The sequence below is a fragment of the Acomys minous genome, assembly GCF_964271855.1.
Source record: "Acomys minous genome assembly, chromosome: 3".
NCBI lineage: Eukaryota > Metazoa > Chordata > Mammalia > Rodentia > Muridae > Acomys > Acomys minous.
This window is the reverse complement of record NC_140485.1, coordinates 97,934,528-97,960,832: the sequence shown is the minus strand read 5'-3', so window position 1 is coordinate 97,960,832 and position 26,305 is coordinate 97,934,528. Positions and strand designations below refer to the sequence as shown.

The window sequence follows — 26,305 nt, the reverse complement described above, 5'->3', positions numbered from 1 at the left end:
AGCAAATGGTCAAATACAATTTAATTATTTCCACACATTAATAACCTTTTAAACACTGGGTTTTTAGACTATCCTTTTGTGGTGTAAAAGAGAACTTTTGCGTTTTTTTGTTTTTGTTTTTTTTTTATCCATTTCAGCCTACTCTGTAATGCTTGTAACAATAAAAATTCGCAAACAAAATTATCCAGAAGGAAGGTTTGCTTGAATATGTTAATGATTCAATAGAAGTGCAAAATTAATGGGGAAAACCCCACAAAGATTATAAATTCCAAGTCTGGCATTTCTTATCTTCATTTCTTCACTTAACAGACTTACAAAGCCCTGAAGACCACAAAGCCCCTAACTGTAAAATGAAGACCACAGAGCTTAGTTCATAGGTTTACTGTGAGCTAAAATGAGAAAACTGAACAGCATGACCTACACTTGGACTTCGTGGACATTCATGTTCAATTGGTTAAACATTCAATTTAATTAGACATTGAGATCAGCATGTGATAGTGAAAAAAGACTGAGATTTGCATCGGTCTGAATCTCTTACAATGTGGAATAACATTGCTGGGAACCACACTTCACAAGTGTATTCAGCACGATGATCCTTAATATTGTTTCACAAGCCATGGGTCCAGAGATGTAAGTCATCTGCATTCGCCCTTTCTTGCACTCTCTCACGCTCTCTCGCGCTCTCTCCAGGCTCCCATGTAGTTCAGGCTGACCTCAAATTCACTGTGATGTCACGGATGACCTGGAACTTCTATTGCTCCTGCTTCCACCTGCAGAGTAGGTGGCAGGTGAGCACCACCACGCCCACTGTATGCTAGGGATCTAACCCAAGGCCTGACGTATGCGGTGTGAGCATTCACCAACTGAGCCATGGCCAGCCCCTCTGAATTTCCTTAGTTTGCTCACCCATGTATTGTTATCATTGTCTTCTGTAAGAAAGTCTTCTCACACAGAAAAAGGACTTTAAGGTGGCATCTAAGAGCATGCACAGGGCTTGGAAGAATGGCTCAGTACTTACAAGCATTTGTTACTCTTGGAAAGGACCCCAGTTAGTGTCCAGTACCCACATGGTACCTCACAACTATTTATAATTCCAGTTCCAGGGGATCTGATACCTCTTTTTGGACCTATGAGGGCACCAGGCACATACATGGTACACGTTCATACATGCAGTCAAAACACTCATACACAAAAAAATAAAAATTTAAAAATAGTTTTTAACTGTTAAGAAATTAAAAGCATATAAAATATAATCTTCTAGAAAACAAGTGACAGATATGAGTTTACTTCACAGGAAGACCATTATTTTTCCATAGGCCTTTCTGTGGCACAGTGGGTGACAGGGTTTATCCAGGAACACCACTGAGAATTACAGTTCTCCTTTCCGCCTTGAAAATGTCTATGTTTTAATGGTAAAAAAAAGTTACATCTTGCCAGTTCCTACAGACTTGCAGAAAGACATTTAATAAAGAGGTCTGGGACTCCTTGTAAACCATGATGGAATATTTCCATGTTTTTTTTTTTGAAAAATAGCTTTAAACTTGCCTTGCTCTGGGATAATTTAACTTCTCTCAAACTACTAAGCTGCTTTTGAGGGAGTCCCTGAAACCCTGTTACACAAGGTACGAGATACCCAGTACACAGGCCCACATGATGGCGACAGAATCGCCAGCCTTCCACCCTTAAAAAACACAACTCCCATTTGGATACAGCAATTGTAACACATAATTCTTTTAGATGGACAGAGCCAATAGGAAAGGAATTTACCAGGTTCCCCTGCCCTGTTGGCTGGAGGCCAAATGCCTGCTCAACACAGCCCTCGCCCTACCTCCCTTCTTCTTCCTATCTCTCACGGAGTAATCTTAAAGACAGATCATCCTTCACCCAAGGCCACAGCCTCAGCCTAGGGAGTAGATAAATGGATAATGATAAACTCTCTGGGCTGAACTCTCCTCTTAAACTTGGCACAGCGTGACTCCATCCCTCACACAGTCCTGCCTGGGCAGTGGCAGCGGCTGGACTATTGAGAAAGACCCATTAAACCCTAGGAGAGGGTGAGGGATGGATTAGGAATGTGTGCTGCTGGCTTTCCAAAAGCACCTATGCCCCAGCTGTGCTACTGGGGGGTGGGGGGGGGGTCTAAACCATGCAAATCACCACACATTGACCAAGCGATTCATGCAAACATGGAGCCCCTCAAGATCTTTCCACTGCATCCAATGGTGGAATCTTTGAGGGAGTTTTTTGTTTTGTTTTTTTTTAATGCAGCTCTGCAATTTTTCTGTAAATCTGAAATTATTTTAAAATGCAGATGCGTTTATTAATAAAACACAAATCCTTTGGCTTTGACGTCAGAAGAGCTGAATCTGGAGCTCCCAAAATGACTGTAATATGTTGAGCTTATAGACCCCAGAGCCACCATTTGGACGCTCCCAAGCTAATTTATATTCCTATGTTCACCACTGCCAACCGCTCCTGTTACAACCGAGACCCTGAGACTTGCAAAATACAGCACATTTGTGGGCCATCCAATCAGTTTTTATTGGTCATGAGCAGGATTCATCTTAAATAAAGCAGAGAAGTTTAAGGTAACCCACGCGTAGGAACCTTACTGTCATGTGAATCTCTTCGGTGAGGTAGACACCTGTGTATATATCGTGAAATCTATAGCCTGAGGTGAATATGAATATGCCAGTTAGATACAACTGCCTGTATCCTGCATTATAGTAGAAACAAAGGTGTTTCTACTTGAGGTTAAAAATAATGTGAAATCAAATGCTCTAAGTTCTTCTTGTGACATTAGTACCTTTCTCTTTTGTTCCCTCCTGGTTTGGAGAAAGCAAGGAAACGGCTTACCAAGTACTAGAAACTCACATGAGAGAGCAAGTGGTCCCTCTCAGCCTGACTCTCCTTCATCTGGGCGAGATTTCTCCGACTTGGCATCACAAACAATTGCCATCATTATCTTTTGTACTTTCTTCAAGTGAGCATATTCAATTTTAGTTTTAAGGTCCAGGTGGGCGGTTTTTATACTGTAAATTACTCATTTCTCTGTAGTTTTAGGGGTCCAGGTTGGCGGGTTTTTATACTGTAATTTACTTGTTTTTCTTTTCAGAAAAAAAAAAAAAGCAATAGGAAATGGGTTCACATAACAGTCAGAGGGACTCCAGCCAGATGCAATGAAAACTGTCCTGGTATCTAGGACAGTTCAAACTGCAACGGGTCAGTGTGGGTGTGAGATGTTCTCCATAGGTCTATGGAAACAACCTAGGTTGCTGGTTCTCAACCTTTCTAATGCTACAACCGTTCAATACAGTTCCCCCACTACCCCTGCCCCTCCTCCCTTCCTCCCTCCTGCCCCTCCCTCCCTCCTCTCTCCCTCTCTCTCTCTCTCCCTCTCTCTTCTCTCTCTCTCTCTCTCTCTCTCTCTCTCTCTCTCTCTCTCTCTCTCTCTGCCTCTATCCTCTCTCTGTCTGTCTCTGTCTGTCTGTCTCTCTCTCTCTCTCTGTCTCTCTCTCTCTCTCTCTCCATCTCTCCCCCCCTCTCTGCTACCTAAGATCTCCTCCTCCTTCCTCACAATGTATAACAGTTTTAAGAGTGTTCCTCTTATGCAAAGTGAAAAGAAGGAAAGAAATTGCACGACAAAGAAGACTGTGAGGCTCTGTCATTGGAGGAGTGGCCATAGAAACAGCCCACATTCGAGTTCTGTTGAGAATACTTAATTTAATAACCATCTCTTATTACTTTCCTCAGAAGCTGCTGCCCAGAATATACCTTTCCAATAATGGAAACGCATGTCACTGTCTGTTTCAGAGATGCAGTCCTGGATTCTTCCGCACGTTGTCAGGAGACTGCTCCCCCTGTCACTGCAATGGCAATTCACACGAGTGCCTGGATGGCTCCGGCCTCTGCCTGGTAAGTCAAGGACATGCAGCTGCAAACGCTCACTCAAGCTCTCTTCTGTATTTCAGTTTTCCCTGTAAAACAAAGCATGTCAACGCCTTCTGATTGCAAATGACCCCAGAGACTTTGCATGAACGTGCATATGTGCTCCAGGAGGGTCCTGTCTTCCCTCCTTTGGCAGCTGGCTTCCTGCTGGAGACCCGTGGTGATGGGTTGAAAATAATATAGAGAGGAGGACTCCCACCCTCCAAATTCCTCTGTAATAGTATAGTTTGCCATGTGCTTGGCTTCATCTCACATAAACCAGAATAAAGCAGTTGTCCCATAAGCCGCTACGGCATGTAAGATAATCGGGTCTGTGGATCAAAATTAGTTTTTAAAGAGTTGTCTAAATCAAATAGCCAGTGAAGGTGAATGCTTTGTCCTTCTGCCCCTCTTGGTTCTGCATTGACCCCTGAAAGAGACTTTCCCCCTCCTTCTCAGCAGACTGTTTCTCAGACCATCAGATAGAGATGCAGAAGGTTGCTAGTGTGAATGGCCTTGCTGAACACTTCATGTGTTCAAGAACAGATTAACAACCTAGTAAAAACTTAGCCCTGGGGTGCTGACCAGAGTGGCTCCAGGAGAAGCCATTAGAAAGTCCATATGCTCTAAACATGTTCCTCCTCAACAGCTGTAAAGCAGGACAATTCTGTGCTTCAGACTTCTGCATGGAAAAGGAGCCTTTCCCAAACCACAAGAGTAGTCTTATTTAAAGTACAGCAATACTTACCTAAATACACTCAAAATAATTATCCCTACTGAACAGACAATTTTATTATAACTGGTACGATCTGACTTACATGTCATATTAGGATGCAAATTAGAAAACATTTATTATGAACCTAGTGGTTTTCACATTTCTGAAGACAGAGAATTCATTGGCAAAACGTTAAATTTTGTTGTTTTGTAGTTTTTCTTCTAATCATGGTATTTGTTTTCCCCTCCCCCCACCCCACCCCGCAGTCTTAAATAACCATTACATCCAGGATGTCCTCCACAGCCCTGTAGGCATACCCAGCTGCCAAAATCTACCCCTTTTTAATGCTTTCATCTCCGGTTTCCTGTTATTTTAATCCTAGTGACATTTGGGGGGAAATCCCATGCATGCAGTAGAACTAACAATGTACATTGTTGATGATGTGACCAATTAATATGGCTTTTTGTCACCTGGTTTGTTAAACTGTAAGGGAGATTTCCAGGCCCTTCGGCTGTCATTAGGCCACTGGCAAGATGAGTGGAATGAAGGAAGGAGGGTAAAACTTCCTCTGCTAGGGTCCATCAAGAGCAACGATGGAGCCACAGCTGTGATGACGTTGTCAGGACAGGAACAGTTGTAGTTTTTGATCTAGGTATGAGCTTCGGAGAGGACTGGTCATCACAGGACCTTTCCCTGATTCTGGTATTGCAGTAGGCCACTAAACCCTCATACGTGCATCAACTGTCAGTCTTCCTCTCATATTAATGGAAGTACTCTCCATTATACTCTATTCAAAGAGAAGTATGCTTTTTGCATTAAGTGTGCTCAGTGTGAAAAGTAATAACTATAATATATAGTTATATATGTGTTATGTATAATAAATGTATTTGAAACTCAAGGGGAAAAATCACCCACAACCCTATTTTTCAAGTTAATATATTTATACTCTTATAAATAAAAGCTTTTTAAAGGACACAGTTTATATTTAACTAAACATAAATAAAAGCTCATTAGCCAAAAAAGACAACCCACACACACACACACAAATCACAGAAAATTGCTAAAGTTGTTGGTTACTCTCCACAAGCTGATGGGAAATTCCTATTGCTGAAGACACTGATAACTTATGTCACCAAATGTGGATAAATTGAATTAGTACCCAACTAGAAGCTTCACTTCTACTCACTAGCTTTTATGATGCTGGGATGTACCTTTCACACCATCAAAGGAAAGAAGTAATCTTCTGCATCACCCAGCTACAAACCATGAGACCCTCAGTGGCAACTTGCCTGCAAGATACACTGGTGCAGTAAGTGGCATAAAAGTTATGGGAGACATCAAACGCTATCTGACTGGCTTTAAGGCCCACTCCATGAGATGAAACTCACACTTTGCACTGCTGTAATGCTGTCTGTCTGTCTTGAGGAAACCGACAGGCCAAAGAAGGCACAAGAATCCCAGGAGTTTCCAGGAGCAGATAGCCAGTGGCACAGACAACCAGATGGCTAAAGGCCAGCATAAGAACACAATCAACAAAAATCAGAACAATATGGCCCCATCAGAACCCCACCCAAAAAAACACCGGATATTCTAATGTAACTGAAACACAGGAAAATGATCTTAAATCATGGCTCATGAAGTTGCTATAGGCATTTGATGAGGAAATGTATAAATCCCCCAAAGAAATACAGGAACATACAATCAAACAAACAGAGGCCATCAAAGAGATACAGGAAAATACAACCAAACAGGTGAAGGAAATGAATAAAATGGTTCAAGATCCAAAGATGGAAATAGAATGAATAAAGAAAACACAAACTGATAAAATCCTGGAGATGGAAAACTTAGAGAAGAGAGCAGGAACCACAGAGGTAAGCATTGCCAACAGAATACAAGAGGTGGAGAGAATCTCAGGCACAGAAGATACAATTAAAGAAACCTATACATCTGTCAAAAAATATCAAATTGAAAAAAATACTGACACAAACCATCCAAGAAATCAAGGAAAGGATACCATGAAAAGATGAATCCTAACAATAATAAGAATAGAAGAAAAAGAAGATTCCAGGCTCTAAGGACCAGAAAATATTTTCAAGAAAATTACCTCAACCTAAAGAAAGAGATGCCTTTAAACATATAAGAGGCTTACAGAACACCAAATAAACTAGACCAGAAAAGCAATTCCTCTCATCACATAATAATCAAGACACTAAATCTACAAAACAAAGAAGAAATTTGAAAGCAGCAAGGGGAAAAAGGACAAGTAATGTATATAGCCAGACCTATCAAAATCATACCTGACTCTTCAACAGGGACTATAAAAGCCAGAAGGGCCCAGATAGATGTCATGCAGACCCTAAGATACTCCAGATGCCATCCCAGACTACCAAACACAGCAAGGCTTTCAATCACCATAGAGAAAGAAAACAAAATATACTGAAACAAAACCAAAGTTAAACAATATCTATGCATCAACCCAGCCCTACAGAAGATACTAGAAGGAAAACTCTGTCTCCAATGAGGTAATCTACACCCAAGAAAACACCAGATATAGATAACTTCACAACAGCAAAGCCAAAAGATGACAAGCACACTATCACCACAAACACAACAATAAAAGGAACTAACAATCATTGGTTACTAATATCTATCAAAATCAATGGCTTAAACTCTCCAATAAAAAGTCACAGGCTAACAGAATGGAGGTGTAAGCAGGATCCAACATTCTGCTGCATACAAGAAACACAATTCAGCAACAAAGATAAACATTACCTCAGAGTAAGGAACTAGAAAAAAGTTTTCCAAGCAGACAGACCCAAGAAGCAAGCTGGAGTAGCTATCCTAATATCTAATAAAATAGACTCTAAACCAAAACTAATCAAAAGAGATGGAGAAGGACACTTCATTATCATCAAAGGAAAAATACACCAAGAAGTCATCTCAATCCTGAACATCTATGCCCCAAATACAAGGGTACACACAATTATAAAAGAAATATTAAAGAATAAATCACACACCAACTCCCCACATTAATAGTGGGAGACTGCAATACCCCACTCTCACCAATGGACAGATCATCAGGACAGAAACTAAATGGAAAAATGATGAAACTAATAGAGGTCATGAATCAAACAGACCTAATAGATGTCTACAGAACTTTTCACCTAAGCACAAAAGAATATATTTTCTTCTTAGCACTGCATAGAACCTTCTCCAAAGTCAACCATATAGTCAGTAAGAAAGCAAACTTCAACTGATACAAGAAAATTGAATTAACCCATTGTTCTTGATCAGATCACCATGGATAAAAGCTAGACCTCAACAACAACAGAAATAGCAAAAAGCATACACATTCATGGAAACTGAATAATCCCCTACTCAATAACCCCTTGGTCAGGGAAGAAAGAAAAAAAGAAATCAAAGACATTCTAACATTCAATGAAAACAAAAGCACAACATACCTAAACTTATGGGACACTATGAAAGCAGTGCTAAGAGGAAAGTTCATAGCATTAAGAGCCTTAATAAAGAAAGTAGAGATATCCCATAGTAACAACTTAAAAGCTCACCTGAAAGCTTTATTTAAAAAAAAGAGGGAAATATACCCAAGAGGAGTACATAGAAGGAAATAATCAAATCAAATTAATAAAATAGAAACAAAGAGAACAATACAAAGAATCAATAAAACCAAGAGCTGGTTCTTTGAGAAAATCAACAAGATAGACAAACCCTTAGCCAAATTAACTAAAAGACAGAGAGACACTATCCAATTATCTAAATTAACAAAATCAGTACTGAAAAGGGGGACATAACAATAGACACTGAGGAAATCCAAAGAATCATTAGGTCTTACTTCAAAAACGTGTATTCCACAAAATTGAGAAATTTAAAGGAAATGCATGGTTTTCTTGATAGACCTCACTACCAAAGTTAAATCAAGACCAGGCAAACAGTTTAAACAGTGCAAAAACCCCTAAGGAAGTTGAAGCAGTCATCAAAAGTCTCCCAACCAAAAAAAGCCCAGAGCCAGCAGGTTTTATCACAGGATTCGACCAGACTTTCAAAGGAGAGCTAATACCAATACTCCTCAAACTATTCCACAAAATAGAAACAAAAGGAACATTGCCAAACTCATTCTACAAGGCAGCAGTCACCCTGATACCTAAATCACACAAAGATTCAACAAAGAAAGAGAATTTCAGACCACTTTCACTCATGAATGTTGATGCAAAAATATTCAATAAAAATACTTGCAAACAAATCAAATAAGTACATCATTTACCATGATCAAGTAGACTTCATCCCAGGGGATGCAGGGATGGTTCATCATCAATACATCAATGTAATCCACCCTATATACAAACTAAAAGGAAAAAGCCATCTCATAGACGCAGGAAAAAGCCTTTGACAAAGTCCAACCACCCTTCATGATAAAAGTCTTACAGAGGGGCTGAAGAGATGGCTCAGAGGTTAAGGGCACCAACTGCTCCTCCAGAGGGCCTGAGTTCAATTCCCAGCAACCGAAAGGGGGCTCACAACCATCTATAATGTGATCTGATGCTCTCTTCTGGCCTGCAGGTGTACATGCAGGCAGAACGCTATATACATAACAATAAATAAATAAATATTTTTTTAAAAAGTCTTAGAGAGATCAGGGATACAAGGCCCATACCTAAACATAATAAAGGCTATAAACAGCAATCCGATACACAACATCAAATTAAATGAAGAGAAACTCAAATAAATCCCACTAAAATCAGGAACATGATAAGGCTGCCCACTTTCTCCATATCTCTTCAATATAATACTAGAAGTTCTAGCCAGAGCAATAAGACAACTAAAGAAGAACAAGTCAAAGCATCACTATTCAGAGGTGATATGATAGTGTACATAAATGAGCCCCACTAGAGAACTCCTACAGCTGACAAACATCTTCAGCAAAGTGGCTGGATAGAAGATTAATTTTTAAAAACTCAGCAGCCCTCCTGTATACAAACGATGAATGGGCTGAGAAAAAAAATTAAGGAAACAACACCTTTCATAATAGTCACAAATAACATAAAGTATCCTGGTCTAACTCTAACCAAGCAAATCAAAGACCTATATGACAAGAACTTCAAGTCTCTGAAGAAAGAAATTGAAGATGTCCAAAGATGGAAAGATCTCCCATGCTCATGGATTGGTAGGATTAACATACTTTAAATGGCCATCTTACCAGAAGCAGTCTTCAGATTCAATGCAATCCTCATTAAAATACCATAACAATTGTTTACAATCCTTGAAAGAACAATTTTAAACTTCATATAGAGAAAAGAAACAAAACAGAATAGCTAAAACAATCCTATACATTAATAGAACTTCTGGAGGTATCCCCATCCTTGACTTCAAGCTGTTCTACAGAACAATCGTAATAAAAGCTGCATGGTACTGGCATAGAAATAAACTAGTTGACCAATGGAATTGAATCAAAGATCCAGACATAAACCCGCACACCTACAGACACTTGATTTTTGGCAAAGGATCCAAAATCATACAATAGAAAAATGAAAGCATCTTCAACAAATGGTGTAGGAAAATGCAAATAGATCCATATTTATCACCCTGCACAAAAATCAAGTCAAGTGGATCAAGGACTTCAACAAAAACCAGATATACTAAACCTATTAGAAGAGAAAGTGGGAAAGAGCCTTGAACTCATTGGCACAAGAGACAATTTTCTAAGCAGAACACCAACAGCACATGCTCTAAGATCAACAATTAATAAATGGTACCTCTTGAAACAGAAAAGATTCTGTAAGGCAAAGGACACTGTCAATAGAATGAAAAGGCAGTCTAGAGATGGGGGAAATATCTTCACCAATCCTACATTCAATAAAGGGCTAATATTCAAATTATATAAAGAACTCTAGAAATCAAACACCAACAAATAAAATAATCCAATTTAAAAATGGAGCACAGAGCTAAAAAGAGAATTTTCAACAGAGGAATTTCAAATGGCCAAGAAGCACTTAAAGAAATACTCAACATAGTCATCAGGAAAATACAAATCAAAATGACTTTGAAATTCCATCTTACACCTGTCAGAACAGCTAAGATCAAAACTCAAGTGACAGCACGTGCTGGCAAGGATGTGGAGAGAGAGGAACACTCCTCCATTGCTGATGGGAGTACAAACTTGGACAATCACTTTGAAAATCCATCTAGTGCTTTCTTAGAAAACTGGGAATGGCTCTACCTCAAGACCCAGCTATACCACTCCTTGGCATATACCCAAAAGATGCTCCACCATACAACAAAAACATTTGCTCAACTATGTTCATATCAGCTTTATTCATAATAGCCAGAATCTGGAAACAACCTAGATGTCCCTCAAGCAAAGAATGGATAAAGAAACTGTGGTACATTTACACAATGGAGTACTACTTAGCCATTAAAAACAAGAAAACCATGAAAATTGCAGGCAAATGGATGGAACTAGAAACAATCATCCTGAGTGAAGTAACCCAGGCCCAGAAAGACACACATGGTATGTTCTCATTTATAAGCAGATTTTAGCCATTTAGTACAGGATAAACACACTACAATGCACCGACCCAAAGGAGGTGAGTAACAAGGAGGACCCAAGAGAGTATGCTTAAATCTCACTCAGAATAGAGTGAAGAAAATAGAACAGACAGAGGTAGTAGTTGAAGAGAGAGAGGGAACAAGGTAGGAGAGGGGGCGCAGAGAGAAACAAGGGTGGAGATCAGTCCTGAGGAGAACAGGGCAGAAGGACAGAAGGGCCGGTAGAGAAAAGAGAAACTGGGTGGGGGCATCTCTGTGACAAGCTGGAGACCTGAATCAGAATAAGCCTCTGAGCCGATTTGAGGGAAACTATAGCTAAGACTCCTAGTAGCAGAGGCTATGGAGCCTGAAAAAGAACGCCTTCCAACTAGATGAAATTCCTAGTGGAGGAAGAACACCAACACACCCACAAAATCGTTGGTCCAAAGCTTATCCTGTCTACAAGATATGCAGGAAGAAAAAGGCTTGTTCACTGAACGAATACATTAGATACTGAAATGATAAGGTGATGGCTTCAGTGAACAAACTCTTCCCCTTAATTTTCTGATTGATGGGCTACTTAAGGCACTCCTTTGTTGCAGTTAAGATAAACTGCCCTTTGCTGGAGACTCCAGCTCGGACCCAATTAGTAGTTAATACTCTGAGTGAAGCTCAAGCCAGCAGCACTAGCAATTACACAGGAGCTTGATGGATATATAGACTCTCAGGTTGCAGCCCAGATGTCCTGCATCAGAATCTGCACTTTGTGGGTGTATTAACAGACACATGTGCACACTGAAATTTAAGGAGTGCTGATGGACATAGCCCATTCTCAAACTTCATGATCTCCATCAATTTCACAAACCCTGTATACTCTTACAAATTAATGAAGAGACCAAGATTTTATGTAGATCTTTGCTTCCTAAGCTGTGGCTCTCCCCCACGCCCCCCCAACGCCCCAACCTCCCTGCCCCCAATAACCTTTATTGTTGTTGGGTTTGTTTGCTGTGTGGAAGGTGAAGGAGCATTTTGTGATTTCAGGGTTAAAGGCTTTCCAAGCAAGAAGAACCCTGACGGCCATCTAGCCTAAAGCTTTATAGCACAGAGAAGAGGATGGAGAACTGGGAAAGGCAAGGCACTGTTTCCAGTCAACTAGTTGGAAAATGAGGTGTTAGGGTCCTTTCTCGATGCCTCTGGCACTGTCTCTACCAGTCCCCCAAAACTGATACCAAAACTGCCCTCTAGGGGAATTCCTAATAAATTGTTTAAAAGAGGAAGGTGAGAAAAGCCAACCCTTATGCTCTGATATGTTGGACACTGAGAGAGATTGCATAGCTTTGTCCTTCAATATTGCCACCCATGGTTACTACGAATAGAACTCAAGCCTTGAAGGGGCATCCAAAGCATCCATCAGGTGACAAAGGGACAGAACTGAGAATTCGCTCACCTTGGTGCCTGAACAGTCACTTCATCCACTAGAGATCTTAGACATCTAAGATCTTATGCCTAGGACCTTAGAATGTTTTCTTTTGCACAGACCTGGCTCATCTGTGCCTCTAGTATACAAGCATCCTGAAAGATGTCTTGTGGCTCAGATGTGCGGTAGTTGGATATGGCTCCATTGGCTTTCCTGGGAAGGACCCTGTCCCCAAGTTCAGTTTCATTGTGGATGCTCAGTGCTATTATTTTCCAATTCATCATCTCATGTTTTCCCTCTTCCCGCCATTAATCTCCTTAAATATTTCCGGAGGGAGCACATGTCACAGTTTTAAAGACTATGGATGGAAATAGCTCAGCACACTCTTACCTGCGTATTAGACTTTATTTTGAAGAATTCTTATCGATCACACAGTCTAAGCCCTGTTCTAGTTTCTTTTCTTTTCTGCTTCATAAGTATACGCCAGAGCCATACCTAACAGTGGACCAAAGGCTTAAGGAGGATCCCAGTCGGGATAGCTTGTTGCCCACATAGAACTCCTCACATTGGACTACTGTGTTGTCCTGAGGACCTACTTCACACATGCTGATTGCAATAGGGTGCTAAGCAATCTAGTGTGCTAGAGAAGAGGGGCTAAGGCTGTGGACACGTAGCTCCATGTGGGTAGTGGGACACAAGCAGGACTGCTATGAAGCCTGCTGTGGGTCTTCAATAAGAAACAGTCAAGGCAGGAAGAACAGCGTAACATATGCCATTCTTTCTATTTGCCACCCTTACCACAAATGGAAAATTGTACATATCAACCATATTTCTTATGTGTCGTTAGGCAAGATAGTAAGCCATTAGCAAAAGGTCTTCTGTCTTTCTTCTACTGTATGTATGCCACAGCCTGACATATTTACTCTTCCGTGCCCATAAATCCTTATTGTTCCCACTGTCATAGTTAAGCACTATGGGAATGTTATTTGTTTTCATTCCAAGTCAGTGAGCTTAGTCATCCAGAACACCTGGAGTGCGCTAATTCTCATTATCTTTCTGAATCAAGACTGGGGACTGATGAGTCCCCTCCACGCAGACTCCAAATAGAGTCCCCAGTTGCCAGTGCGCACATGGAAGTGCAGGATGCCTGCACCCACGGCTTCATGTACACTTCCAGCTCTGACTAGCGCTAACACGGATCCTTTATCTTGCCACACACCACATACCTGGGCCAGCTGATGTGCCTGCTTTGTGCACAGTAAGCCCAGTGTTGACATTTGCCACCTGTGAAATCTCTTCACTCCTCTCAACATTCCTGTCTTCTGTCCCATAGCACTGCCAGCGCAACACAACCGGGGAGCACTGTGAAAAATGTCTGGATGGCTATATTGGAGACACCGTCAGAGGCGCACCCCGGGTCTGCCAGCCGTGCCCCTGTCCCTTGCCCCACCTGGCCAAGTAAGTCCTAAAGGAAGACGGTCTCTCCTAATGACTAGTCTCACAATTAGTCTTTTAGCTCTATGCAAAGTCCTGGGGTTTGTGCATGGGCAAAGTTGAATGCTTCACATTGAGAAAAGTGTAAGAAAGTGCTCTGGGCTACATACACTTTAGTGGTGGAGGGGAGCTTACGCACTTATAGATACAGTTGCTTCCAAAAATATTAGCGTAGATCATAAAGTTAATGAAAGCACCTCAGTGTCACAGGCAAAGCTAATCTCGTTCTTTCCTAGCTTTCCCTCAACCTTCCAAGGCCATTAGAAATACCAATAAACTTACTGTGTTTTCAAAAGCATGTCCGCTTGTGACTGCCAATTGGTAACTTCTGGCTATGTTGTGACTAGAGTGTGGACCTGGAGAAAATAAACACATATCCATTGGGCATAAGTGGAAATAATGCAATGTTTAAGCACATAGTAAGGAAAATATCCAGTAAAAGAAAATGGTGGTATGCAAGGGCTTAAGACATAGCATGGTGGTCTAGCCCTTACCTGACACGGATGAAGCCCTGGGTTTCATCCATAGCACTAAAAACTAAAAATGTAGAATTAAAATAGTATAGTGGGTTTGGTTTTCCACATAGCAACCAGCTCCTCAATTCTTTAGCACCAACTGAGTGTCCTACAATCAATTCAGTTCTGAATGACAGCACCTAGTTGTAGCACCATCTGACTGGCCCCATTCCGGATGCCAGCTCCCTCAAAGAAAAAAAAATGAACTCCCAAGCCACTCAGACTTCTGACCATTTGACTACAAATCTGAGGTTCCCCCAAGAATCCTTATGTTTAACTATTAGCTACAATTTTTCACAAAACTCAAAGCAGCATTATACTTCTGACTATCGATTTATTTAACTGATACAATTCAGGAAAAGCTGAATGAAGTAACCTATAAAAATATATGTAAATAAGTAATGTATAAGAGACATGTACAATTTAGGAGGGAAAATATAGGGGAACAGAAGATGTTTCAGAACCCCTCTTCTCAGTGTCTCCATCCATGAGGAACCTGGAAGCTCCCCCAAGCCCTGCTCCAGACTTCTCATCCAGGTTTCCTTTCAGAGGTATGATGGGTCATTGGCCATTGGTTAGAAGTTGGAGGTAGAGGGATGTTGAAAGTTCTAGCCCTATAGCCACCTGGATGTTTTCTCTAGTGACCACTGCCACACTGAATCCATTAAAGGGTCATTACATCTCCTCATTAGCATACTCAGACATGGGGAAGAGGCTGTTTATAAGCCAAGATAAAGATGTCTTTTCACTTGACAAACTCAAGGCCTATAGAACCTCTTTGCTAAAACTGGGAGGTCAGTGATTAAATGTGTTTTAAATATACCATAAGTAAACAGAGTCACCAAGCTACCTTCATATTTGTTTTGCCATGTAGGACCCGTGTGGGCTCAGACTAGTTACCTTGTCTTTAGGCACTGCTCTCTGTGAGATTTAGGCTTTCTCTTAGACTGGGTTCAAATTTTGGTTCCATCTCTGCTCTGGACTCAGATTTGGGGGAGGGGGTAAGGAAATTAAAGTAAGGATGTGAAGACCCACAATAGGGCTGTGAGACTGGCATAGTACCATGTGAGCAGATGCCTTAAACACAGGAAAAGCTAAAGTAGACATGACTTTGCTAAACATAGAGCGTAGTAACTTTTCTAAAATTTGTGTTTTATTTACTCTGTGCCAGGCACTGTTGTATTTATGGGCAATATTTACATAATTGATAGTAGTTGTAAAGAATAAATTTAACACATTACTTTAGAGAGCCCGAGTCCTGGGCTGAGAAGATGGCTTTGTTGATAAGGTACTTGCCATACATTTGGAAGGACCAGGGTTTGGATTCAAAGCACCAGTGTAAATGCTGGGCAGGTATGGCCACTTCCCTTTAGCCCCAGAGCTCAGAAGAATACTGGAGCAATAGCTAGGTTGACTAGCTGAATCTCTGAGTTCTGGGTCCAAGTGAGAGACCGTACATAAGGTGGAGAAAAATCTAGAACAATCACTGAACACATTTCACAGCAAACTCTCAGCTAAACACACAGAGAGAAGTACACAGGCAAGCATATATATGCAGACACCAAAAAGAGTCCAAATATCTGCTCCCTGCACACACAAAGTGAAAAAGAAAGATGGCAACCAGATTTCCCCCTATTTGTCTTCTTTAATCACTTGAGGAATCAACTGTGTTCCAGTCTTACAGCCGCCAAAGTGAGAACTTCTGTAGGTGCATCTTTCAGAAACGATTAAACTGCTTCAGACGTTTCTTAGCTGTTGTGGTTATTTTAGCAGGAGGCACTAATAAAGTTTACTATTAGCCCTAAAATATTATTATGGTGGTGTTTTCCAACCCACTTAGCAATCAATGAAGACACAGACACCTGTTATATTTTAAAATAGCCTTAGTTAACCTGGGGCAGGGCAGACATTAATCCCCTAAACTACTTCCCATATTGGGGCAGGCATCCCATACCCTACCCCAATCCCACACCATGTGCTTCTATTAATTTCTATCGAGCTATTTCCAATCCACAAATCCCAAATACTTGCTAATTGTTGTCATCTGGGCCGAACCCTCCATCCACACGGGCCTTGTGCTTCTTCCTGCTCCTCACCCATAGCACCTGCCTCCTTCCTCTGACTCTTCACTCTCTCCTTCCCAAGATCCTCTCTGTCTCTCCACACCCGGGAACCTTAACCACACCTATCCCATTTGCCCTGCCCAGGTGTAATGGCTTTTTATTGGTCAAAACAAGAATAAGCTCTAAGGCAAGATACAATTTGAGGCACAGAGACAGCAAGCAGTAATTAGCATCCAAATACATGAGACCAACCACCAACACTTTCTGACTTTTCATGGCTGACAGGATTAGTAATGTGTGCAATACGAACCAAACAGCCCTGAGAGGGAGAACGAACAGCACAAACATTAAACGTTGTGTTCTTTTCACTCAAAAATGTCTTGATTTATGAGCTTTTAGCCTCGTTGGGTCTTTAAATGCTCATTAAAATTCTGCTCTCAAGCGTTCGTGCTCACCACATCTGAGGAGACGGTTACCACACTCCAGTGTATTTACCTCTAAGTTCCTAATGACACTCATCACTCACTCACCCATGCGAAGATGCCATGTACCATTATCTGCTTAGAAAAGGCCTTAGAAGCTCTGAGCTTAGACAATTTCTTTAGGCAGTAACATGAATTAAGAGAGCAATCTGAAAAGATTCCTCCTAATTGCATCTTCGTGTTTTGGCACTTTTGGCCCATTTACACAGCAAGCCCTCCTCATCTCAATTTTCTAACACTAATGTCTTAAGATAGTAGACCTTTCAAATATTATCCTCTACAGGCTGAGGACCTTTGTTACATAAAATCAGGCACAATACCTCCGAAGCACTTACCACGCGCCAATTTAAAACTGGTATTTCTTGCCATCAGTGTATCTATGCAACAGCTGAGCGCCACGTTTTACTAGGCCAAACAGTACAGCAGTTTTTATGCTCCTACGACAAGTGATCCTTTCTCTTTTGAGATAGGTTGTCCAGTGTTTTAGTTGAGCAAGAAGTACCACTTCAGCTGTTAGCCCCTTCCATCAAAGCAGCAGAAATTGACCAACTAGGTATGAAGTCTCCTGCCCTCAGCTCAGAAGCAGTTTCCGAAACCATCAAGATCCACGCTCTGGGTGAAAGGGCATTTCCAGAGCGGCAGCTGAGGCACCTGAGAATGCATTCCCAAGTCAGAAGCATATTCCCAGAGACAAAGACTTAGGATGTTCCTCTGTGGTGTGCACCTGATAGAATAAAACCTGCAGAAAATGAAAACAGATGCACAACTATGCTACTTGTGAGTAAACAACATTTCGTTGGGGTGGGGAGAATAAGTGAGAGGCCTTCTCTGAGAAGCCGAAGGTTTTTCTCTCTGTAGTGGCAATGTCTCTATTGAGGAAAACTGGCTTCCGAGGGGCGGGCATGGGTTAGTTTGTGGTCAGGGCACTAGGATTTGACTGCATCCCCACAAGGCTTAATCTTTGATCTGGTTTTATTTTTTTATTTGGTTCACAAACCATCTCAAGCATTAATTATTATTACAAAGAGTCAAATGCTCCACTATTATTATCAGCTTTTAGAAACTATTCATATTGCTATTTTCTATTTTAAGAAAAGATAAGTATTGGTCTGAAATAAGTAGCATCAGATAAGTTCTCAGACAAGCACCTACTTAGGAATCTGCCTTATATGTGGGTCCAGTCGACAACCTAGGACTTGGGTTTCCAGTTAACAACAGCACATCAGAAAACAGAGGAAGAGGAGGAAGAGAGGTGCCTTGGTGCTTATTGGTGCTTGCTGCTCTTGCAGAGGACTAGGATTCTGTTGCCAACACCCAGAAACCCACAGCTGCCTGTAAGTCCAGCTCCAGGCCTCCCCAGGCCCCGTCAGGTAGGCTCACAGGCACACGCAGCCACACAACTAAAGTAAAAGTAAATATTCTTCTTAAGCCAGGAGATAATGCTTGAGATATCTAGGCAAACAATTTTTTTTTAATTTCTCCTTAAACCTTAAGGTTTTCCCAGAGCAAATCCATCTTCCCACTTGCAGAGGGCACCGCAAGAGTTAGAGGGCAGTCGGAAAGGCATTGGGTTTTAATTTTCGCATCCAATAATAGAGATGGCCCTGTTTGTAAAGCATCAACAGTCAATGTTAGTGGAAACAAAACTGAGCATCCATGGCTGGTACAGCGCCTGAGAGCCTGCACCGTTGTTCCCAAGGGCCATTTGCATAGAGTCCACTTGTTTATTCTAGGGCTTAGCGGACACCCTCTATGTCCACAAGCAGCTATGCTAATCACTCCAGTTAAGGAGAATGAGATCTGTTTGAAACAGTAGGACATCAACCCAACGCAAGGACTCCAGCACCCCAGGCAGATGTTTCCTCTCTGAGCTGTAAGGCAGGCCGGATGGACCACCTTCAAAGAAAGACGCAGGAGTGTTTAGTCATTTTTCTGGATGCACAGGGCAAGCTTTCTTTAGGTCAGCTAAGGAATAAGAACAGACAAAACAAAGGGTGGAATGCCAAGGGAAATGTAATGTCATTGGGATTTTTTTTTTTTTTTTTTTTTACCAAACGACTGAGAAAATAAACCGTGGGTACTGCCTTTCAGTGAGGACCACACCCTGTTTTCATACCAATTGTGTAGCCACCTCTGAACAAAGCAGGCATACCCATTGGCTTCTCCTCAACCATCATTAAGCTGAAATTGCTGACACACGCAGGAAGGTGAGAGCAGAGGTCACACGCTACTGATTGCACAGTACAGAAGCCAAAACTAGTGTAAAGGCCACACGCTAAAGTTACAGCCACACTTCACATGACTTGTGTGTCACTGTGAAATTTTTCCATACTTGAAGCGGAGCCGAAACCCTCCATTTCTTCTGCCTCGGTAATTTAGGATAGCTATTTATTCTGCTGGGCCAATTTTTTGTTTGTTTGTTTGTTTGTTTTATATCCTGATTTTTATTAACTTAAAAAAAGAAGAAAGAGGAGAAGGGAGAAGGAAAACGAAAAGAGGAATTCCTAAGGGAGATAGATGATATATAAATTTACATAGAGTATAGAGTTTTTATTGTGGGCCCTATTTCTTTCTTGAGGACTTGCTTTTGGCTCTTTGATCCACTTTGAGACCTTCACCCTTAGTTCCAATACCTAAGGTACACAGAGAAAAAGGTTAAGGCTCTGTGGATTATATCAGCTGGGACTGGCTCCTGATTTTTAAAAACAAAGATTGAGTACAGACACAGTGTGCAAAAAAAAAAAAAATTTAATGTATATGCAGAAAGTGGTAAAATTATGAGAGAATTTATACAATTCTAAAGTTACCAGTGAATTTTTTTATTTATGGCTTTTGAGCATCTATTTTAGATTTGCACTTGAAAGGTAAATATTATAAACGTATCTGAATATATTCAATTATGTATTCAATTCAATATATGTTTATATACGTATATACAATCTGCTATACTAGAAACCTCCTCTACTGGTTCAAGCAAAACTAGTAAACTACCTCTATATAAAGATGCATAATGGTATACCTGGAAGATGGCCCCACGTGGAGTAAGGTTTTCTTTCAGTCTGAGCTTGCAGGTCCAGTCTCTCTTGAAAGGTAAGAATTTAGTCATACCCCCTTCGTTGGAGAACAACTGGGTAGAAATGACGTAATCCAAAGTTAAGACAGCCCTATTATAAATCAGTGATAATGGGATGACTTCTAACATTTGTCACAATTCTAGCTTTGCAGAATCCTGCTACAGGAAAAATGGAGCTGTTCGGTGTATTTGTAAAGAAAACTATGCTGGGCCTAACTGTGAAAGGTACATTTTAAAAATCTTTATTTGTTTTTTTCCCCGTGGGGCCAGGGGAAGCCTCCAGGGGAAGCCTTCAGTTGGGGAGGGGGGGGGGCGGTGCGCGCACGCGCATGCGCACATGCAAGCACTTATACACATGTTTCCTTTCAACAGGTTTTCAGATTGATGCACAAGTTGGGGTGGAGAAAACATTTTAGAACCCCAAGGGGGGGGGGTGTTGTCCTCAAACCCCACATCCCAGTACAGCTATAATAGTTTGGCACCTCGGGGTCCAGACCAGGTCATATCTTGCAGTACTTTGGCAGGAAAGAAGAAATTAAATCTGGGTGTATTGGGAAGATTCTCTAGGTGATCTTAGTAACAGCCTCTGCTCGCTCCAACTTTACAAACCAGTAGAATAATGTGTCTCCCATAAAGAGTAAGCCTTCCTGGATAAATAGAAAGCGACTCCTCTATTTTGAATCCTCCATCGCTCATAGAATGAGAAAAGCACTAACCGATTATTTAATTCACTCATCATCTCCTTCCTCCTCTTACAAAACAAAATCCACAGGTTTGAGTGTTCTGATTCCTTGTCCAGCTCTTACACAAAATGTTCCTTTTAGTTGCCCTGTGGTTTGCTCAGGAAAGTCCTTGGGAGCTAAGCTTGGGAGGCTTCCCACTGAATGATTTCCTACTAAGATATCTGCCATGCATTCCACCTGCCAGCCCTGCACAGTCCTCTAAGACGAAATGCCTTTACCTAAAAGAATCTCACAGACAGGTCTTTATCACAAAGACTCCACACCCTGGCCTTGCCATCGGGCTTAGGCAACCCTGTGATGTTGTAATTCCATAAAGGCAGGGAGGGGAGGACCAGAGGTACCGGCCAAACATTCACTCTAGCAATATAGCCAGAGGCTTTTCACCTCGTGGACAGCATGCGCAGGCCAGCCCCTCAGTGGGAGTCACAAACTCAGCCTGTGGCTTAAGAAATAAGCCCTTAATTGCAAGTCATCTGTCTCCCAAGAAATCACCCTGCCATCTCTCAGAGCGCAGCTCTGAAATTCAAAAGCAGCCACGGCTTGTGGTAAAGGAAAAAAGATCTCTGCTTTGTTGTACTGAGTTTTAAAAGTGCAGGATGTAGGTGATTCTCGGGCCTGGGGAATGGAAGTTTCTCTTTTCGTTAATGTTATAGGGGGAAAACCACAAGCTGACGGCCCACTTGATTTTCCTCCTATAGAAGGATTGGCAAAGGAGAACAGATGGGATGAGTAATTCATATTTGTGACACAATCATTATGTGTCTCCTTATTTGGAGACACAGGAATAGGAGGCACACAGTTTACTCGTTCTTGGGCTCCTTCGGAGGTCTGAAACGGTTGTTTATCAGGCCACGATGGAGGTTTTGTCTCCTGTGTCTGAGGTTAAGTTCTGTGAAGTCTGATTAGGACAGAGCATACGGAGAGAACTTAGCAATTAGGACATTGCTAATGGATCGCCAGGGTCTGCCAGGAGGAGTTAACGGCCCTGCTGATCAAGTGCCAGGCTGGTATACAGAAGACAGTCGGCGGGGGGGTGGGGGGGGCAGACAAGGGTTCCCACCCTGACACAAGGCAGCATGCCCACTACAGACACGTGACTACAGATAAAAAAAAATTACCCTACACACACCAGAGGCTCATGGGATCTGCCATTACCCAGGAAGCCTGGGTTTGATATGATGTTTAGACTGCCCCCCTCCCCTGGAAATATATTCTGTAGAAAGTACTCCAGGGGAATATTATACTGCAGAGGGATTCTAAATCACTGCACCACAGAGAGGCTTGCACAGCCGTGTTTACTGCTGCTGCCCTGTTCACAGTAACCAAGAGCTCTGTCAGTGGATAGTTCAGTAACAACATGGACACGTATGCAATGGAATTTTTATTCAGCTCTTAAGTAGAATTAAACTGTGACATTTGTAGTGGCGGGGAATGGATGAAACAGGATAGATGTATTTTTTTTTTTTTTGGCAAAATAAGCCAGATTTTAAAAGACAGGCTTTTGTATGTTTTTCTCACAACACAGACTTAAGTGTGCATTCGTGCATGCAAGTGTGTGTGACATGAAAGCAGAAAGGGAATTATGAAGAGGGAAATAAAGAGTATCAGGCAGGTGTGTAAGAAAAAATAGTGTTATGTATGTCACATGAAAACAGAAGGCAGGACCATTTGGGGGAAGAGAGGGAGAAGGCAAATGGGAGAAGACACTGGAGGGCCAGATTCTTTTTTAAAGTATAGTTATGTATGTGTCCATTTGTGTGTGAGAGCGAAAGAGAGAAGAGAGAATGCCATCCCAAACCCATTACTTTGCATGCTAAAAATTAATTAAAATAAAATAAATAAAATCTAAGGTCTATTTTAAGAAAAGAGAGACCACATGTTTCAGAAGTGGAAGGTGGGGGTTAGAGATTCAGCAGTAGTCTAATGCTTCTTTAAAGAAAGGAACAAGGGCTGGAGAGATGGCTCAGCGGTTAAGAGCACTGATTGCTCTTCCAGAGGTCCTGAGTTCAATTCCCAGCAACCACATGGTGGCACACAACCATCTATAATGTGATCTGATGCCCTCTTCTGGTGTGCAGGTGTACATGCAGACCGAGCACTGTATACATAATAATAAATAAATAAATCTTTAAAAAAAAAATAAAGAAAGGAATAATACCGTGGGAAGGGATAAGCCAGAGTTAGCTAACTCAGCTTGCTGCTTTCTGGCTCAATTGCTGCAAATGAAAGTTGGCTGCTGCTGTATATGATTAGAAAAGTCACAAGCCTTTTGGGGAAGATTTGCTTTCCTCATTCCTATCCAGTGTGACGCCCTTCAGTGCACAAGAGGTACACTTGAAAGATGGGGAACCTGACAGAGCTGTAAGGAGACTTAAGCTAAGCTCATGAGGGTGGTTAGCGATAAAACCAACTTGAAAACCCAGAGTCCTTGTGTTCGATGCTGTTTTTCAGAGCTCAACCTTTTATCACCTCAAGGCTTCTGTGTCGGTGATCCAGGTTGCCTTTCATCATATACGTCCATCCTCACAATTTTGTGGCAGGATAAGAAACATACTAAGACCATAGGAAGATTCACCATGTAGGTGCTGCTGCTATAGAACCAGAGGAGAATGGGGGAAAACAAACCAAGCCCAAAGTGATCTTAATATTCTAACACGTGAGGCAGGAGAATGACTGCAGCAAAGAGACTCAGGCAGAGAGTGCACAGTGTCACCAGAGATGGCGATGACAGTAGTGATGATGGTGAAGAGTCTGATGATGATGGCCTTAGAGATAGACAAGAGCAGTAAAGCACTAGCAGCTACTGTGCCCTGATGATGTAGGAATTTGGCCTCTGAGAGGCATCAAGGCTTTTGAACAAGCTATCAGCTCTATCATACTCATAGGGTTCTTCTGGATTCTCCTCTCTGCCTTGCCTACAGCCTTGTGACTTCTAATCTTGAACAGGCTCTTATATTTTCCTAGCCTTATTCCTCAGCCTTTGATAAACACATGAAGCATGCTTAAATGATACCTACTCTCTCACATGCTTTTTCTCTATTGAAATACCTTCTTACCTACCCCCCCAAAGATGACTACAGTATGACCCTCCCAGGAAACTGTCTGTGCCAACCAAGCAAATGTTTAGCTTCCTAAAAAAATAAATAAATAAATAAATAAATAAAACCTTTCAGTAACATCTGTTGGACCCTTGGAGGAGTTGAAGAGAAAGGAGAGAGAACAAATAGCTATAGATCAAAACTGCCTTTTTCTTTTTAAAGTCTAGGCACGGCAACACATGCCTGTAATCCTAGCATCTGAGAAGTAAAACCAATAGAACCAAGAGGTCAAGGTCATTCTTGGCTAGACAGCAAATTCAAGGTCAACGCAGGCTACACAAGACCCTGTCTGAAAAAGAAAAGAAAAAAGTGTCTTGCTAAATGCAAGATGGTTAAACCAGCATTGAATGGACCATCAATTTATCCATGCTGGCTTCCTTATCTATAAATATAGGATTTTAAAGGGGACAGTAGATGAGGAAAGGTGTGTATGCTTGCTCTGTAAAGTCCGTAGGGCCCCAAAGTTTAGATTGTAAATTTAGAGTTGTCTCTAAACCTACCACCAAAGGATAGTCTTGACATTCAGAGGTTTCCATTGTGATTGAGACTCCAAGTTACAGGATACAAAATGTTGTCTTCCGCTGTGTGGTCAGTGTGTGTGTGTGTGTGTGTGTGTGTGTGTGTGTGTGTGTGTGTGTGTCTGTCTGTCTGTCTGTCTGTCTGTGTGTGTGTCTGTGTATGTGTCTGTGTCTGTGTATGTGTGTGTGTGTGTGTCTGTGTGTGTGTATGTGTCTGTGTGTGTGTGTGTCTGTGTATGTGTCTGTGTGTGTGTGTGTGTATGTGTCTGTGTGTGTGTGTGTCTGTGTATGTGTCTGTGTGTGTGTGTCTGTGTATGTGTCTGTGTGTGTGTGTGTCTGTGTGTCTGTGTATGTGTCTGTGTGTGTGTCTGTGTATGTGTCTGTGTGTGTGTCTGTGTGTGTGTCTGTGTATGTGTCTGTGTGTGTGTATGTGTCTGTGTGTGTGTATGTGTCTGTGTGTGTGTCTGTGTATGTGTCTGTGTGTGTGTGTGTGTCTGTGTATGTGTCTGTGTGTGTGTGTCTGTGTGTGTGTATGTGTGTGTCTGTGTCTCTGTGTACATGTGTCTGTGTCTGTGTGTCGGTATACAGCATGTGTATGTGTGTGCATGTGGAGGCCAGAGATCAAAGTTAGGTGTCTTCTTCAATCATTCTCTACCTTAATCTTTGAGGCTGACTCTCCCTGAAGTTGGATTTTGTTAATTCAGCTACACTAACTAGCCAGTGAGCTCCACGAACTGGCTCGTCTCCATCTCCCCGATGCGGGGACCTCACACATGTGCCACCATGCCAGCTTTAATTTATGTGCATCCTGAAAGTGAAACCCAGGTCTCGTATTTGCACTGCAAGCCCTTGGCCAACTTAGCCATCTCCTGATCCCCGTTGGTTTTCCTTTTATGGAAGGCCCACGACAGCCTACGCTGAGGAAATGGAATGGAATCAATGGAGAAAATGAAGAAACTGGCATCTGGCCTCCATGAGCCAAGCGAGACCTTTCCCCCCAGCCCTCAAGATTCCCCAGCTGCACCGCAAAGTAGATCTGAGCCCAATTTCAATGAACCTACAAGTCTAATATTTTCAGTTTGGTGAACTGCAGCAAAGGGTAGAAATTCAATCCAGTCACATGCCACATAGATGAATAATTTATGCTGGCTGGGAGACCAAAGGCCCCTAGAAATCTGAGGCACAAAGACATGAGGAAATATGAATAACAAAACTCATTGGGCATTTCCTCTCAGGGTGTTTCTTTGTGGAGTGTGTAGACCTTACATTCATCCTCATCCTTTTCATAGACTTGTAGAGTGCATTATATTATGTTTAATTCATTTCCTGTTCTGAAAGAACAGGAGCCGCGTTTTTCCTCTTCCTGTCTCCCCCATCCCTGACATAAAACGGACATGAATTGCCCCTCTGTTGGATGAATTTATTCATTCATTTATAACAGCAGCAGTGTGGTGAGGGTACAGCAAAGAAAAGAACATCAGGATTGCAAGGTCTTGGCCTTGAACTGTGGCCTCCTGTGTCATCCTGGAAAAATAAAGTAGCCTCTGGTCCTCAGAAGCCAGATGTGAGTGGCCTTTCTTCCAGCTGTCAGTGATCAATGAAGGAGCCAAAACAGAAGCTCGGAGCAAGAATGTCAGACACCAACATTGCAGCTTCACCAAAAGACAGGCCTCAGAAAGAGGCTGAGAGACCGTGCACCACATGTTCAGCTGTAGTG

General features: G+C 41.8%; 1 protein-coding gene and 1 long non-coding RNA gene across 3 annotated transcripts in view; one reads left to right on the top strand and one right to left on the bottom strand.

The window, feature by feature from the left end:
* Positions 1–16,723, bottom strand: part of LOC311594777 — an 81,824-nt gene extending 65,101 nt beyond the window's left edge. For both annotated transcript variants that reach the window (XR_014778210.1, XR_014778211.1), the window contains exons 1-3: positions 16,639–16,723; positions 14,379–14,452; positions 3,775–3,977 (exon numbers count right to left, since the gene is read on the bottom strand). This is a non-coding gene — a long non-coding RNA (uncharacterized lncRNA). The remainder of the gene's footprint in view (positions 1–3,774; positions 3,978–14,378; positions 14,453–16,638) is intronic.
* LAMA4 (laminin subunit alpha 4) overlaps positions 1–26,305 on the top strand; it is a 150,765-nt gene that overhangs the window by 33,699 nt on the left and 90,761 nt on the right. The window contains exons 2-4 of the mRNA XM_084776780.1: positions 3,814–3,915; positions 13,936–14,060; positions 20,374–20,454. Coding sequence (XP_084632906.1) covers positions 3,814–3,915; positions 13,936–14,060; positions 20,374–20,454 — 308 coding nt within the window. The remainder of the gene's footprint in view (positions 1–3,813; positions 3,916–13,935; positions 14,061–20,373; positions 20,455–26,305) is intronic.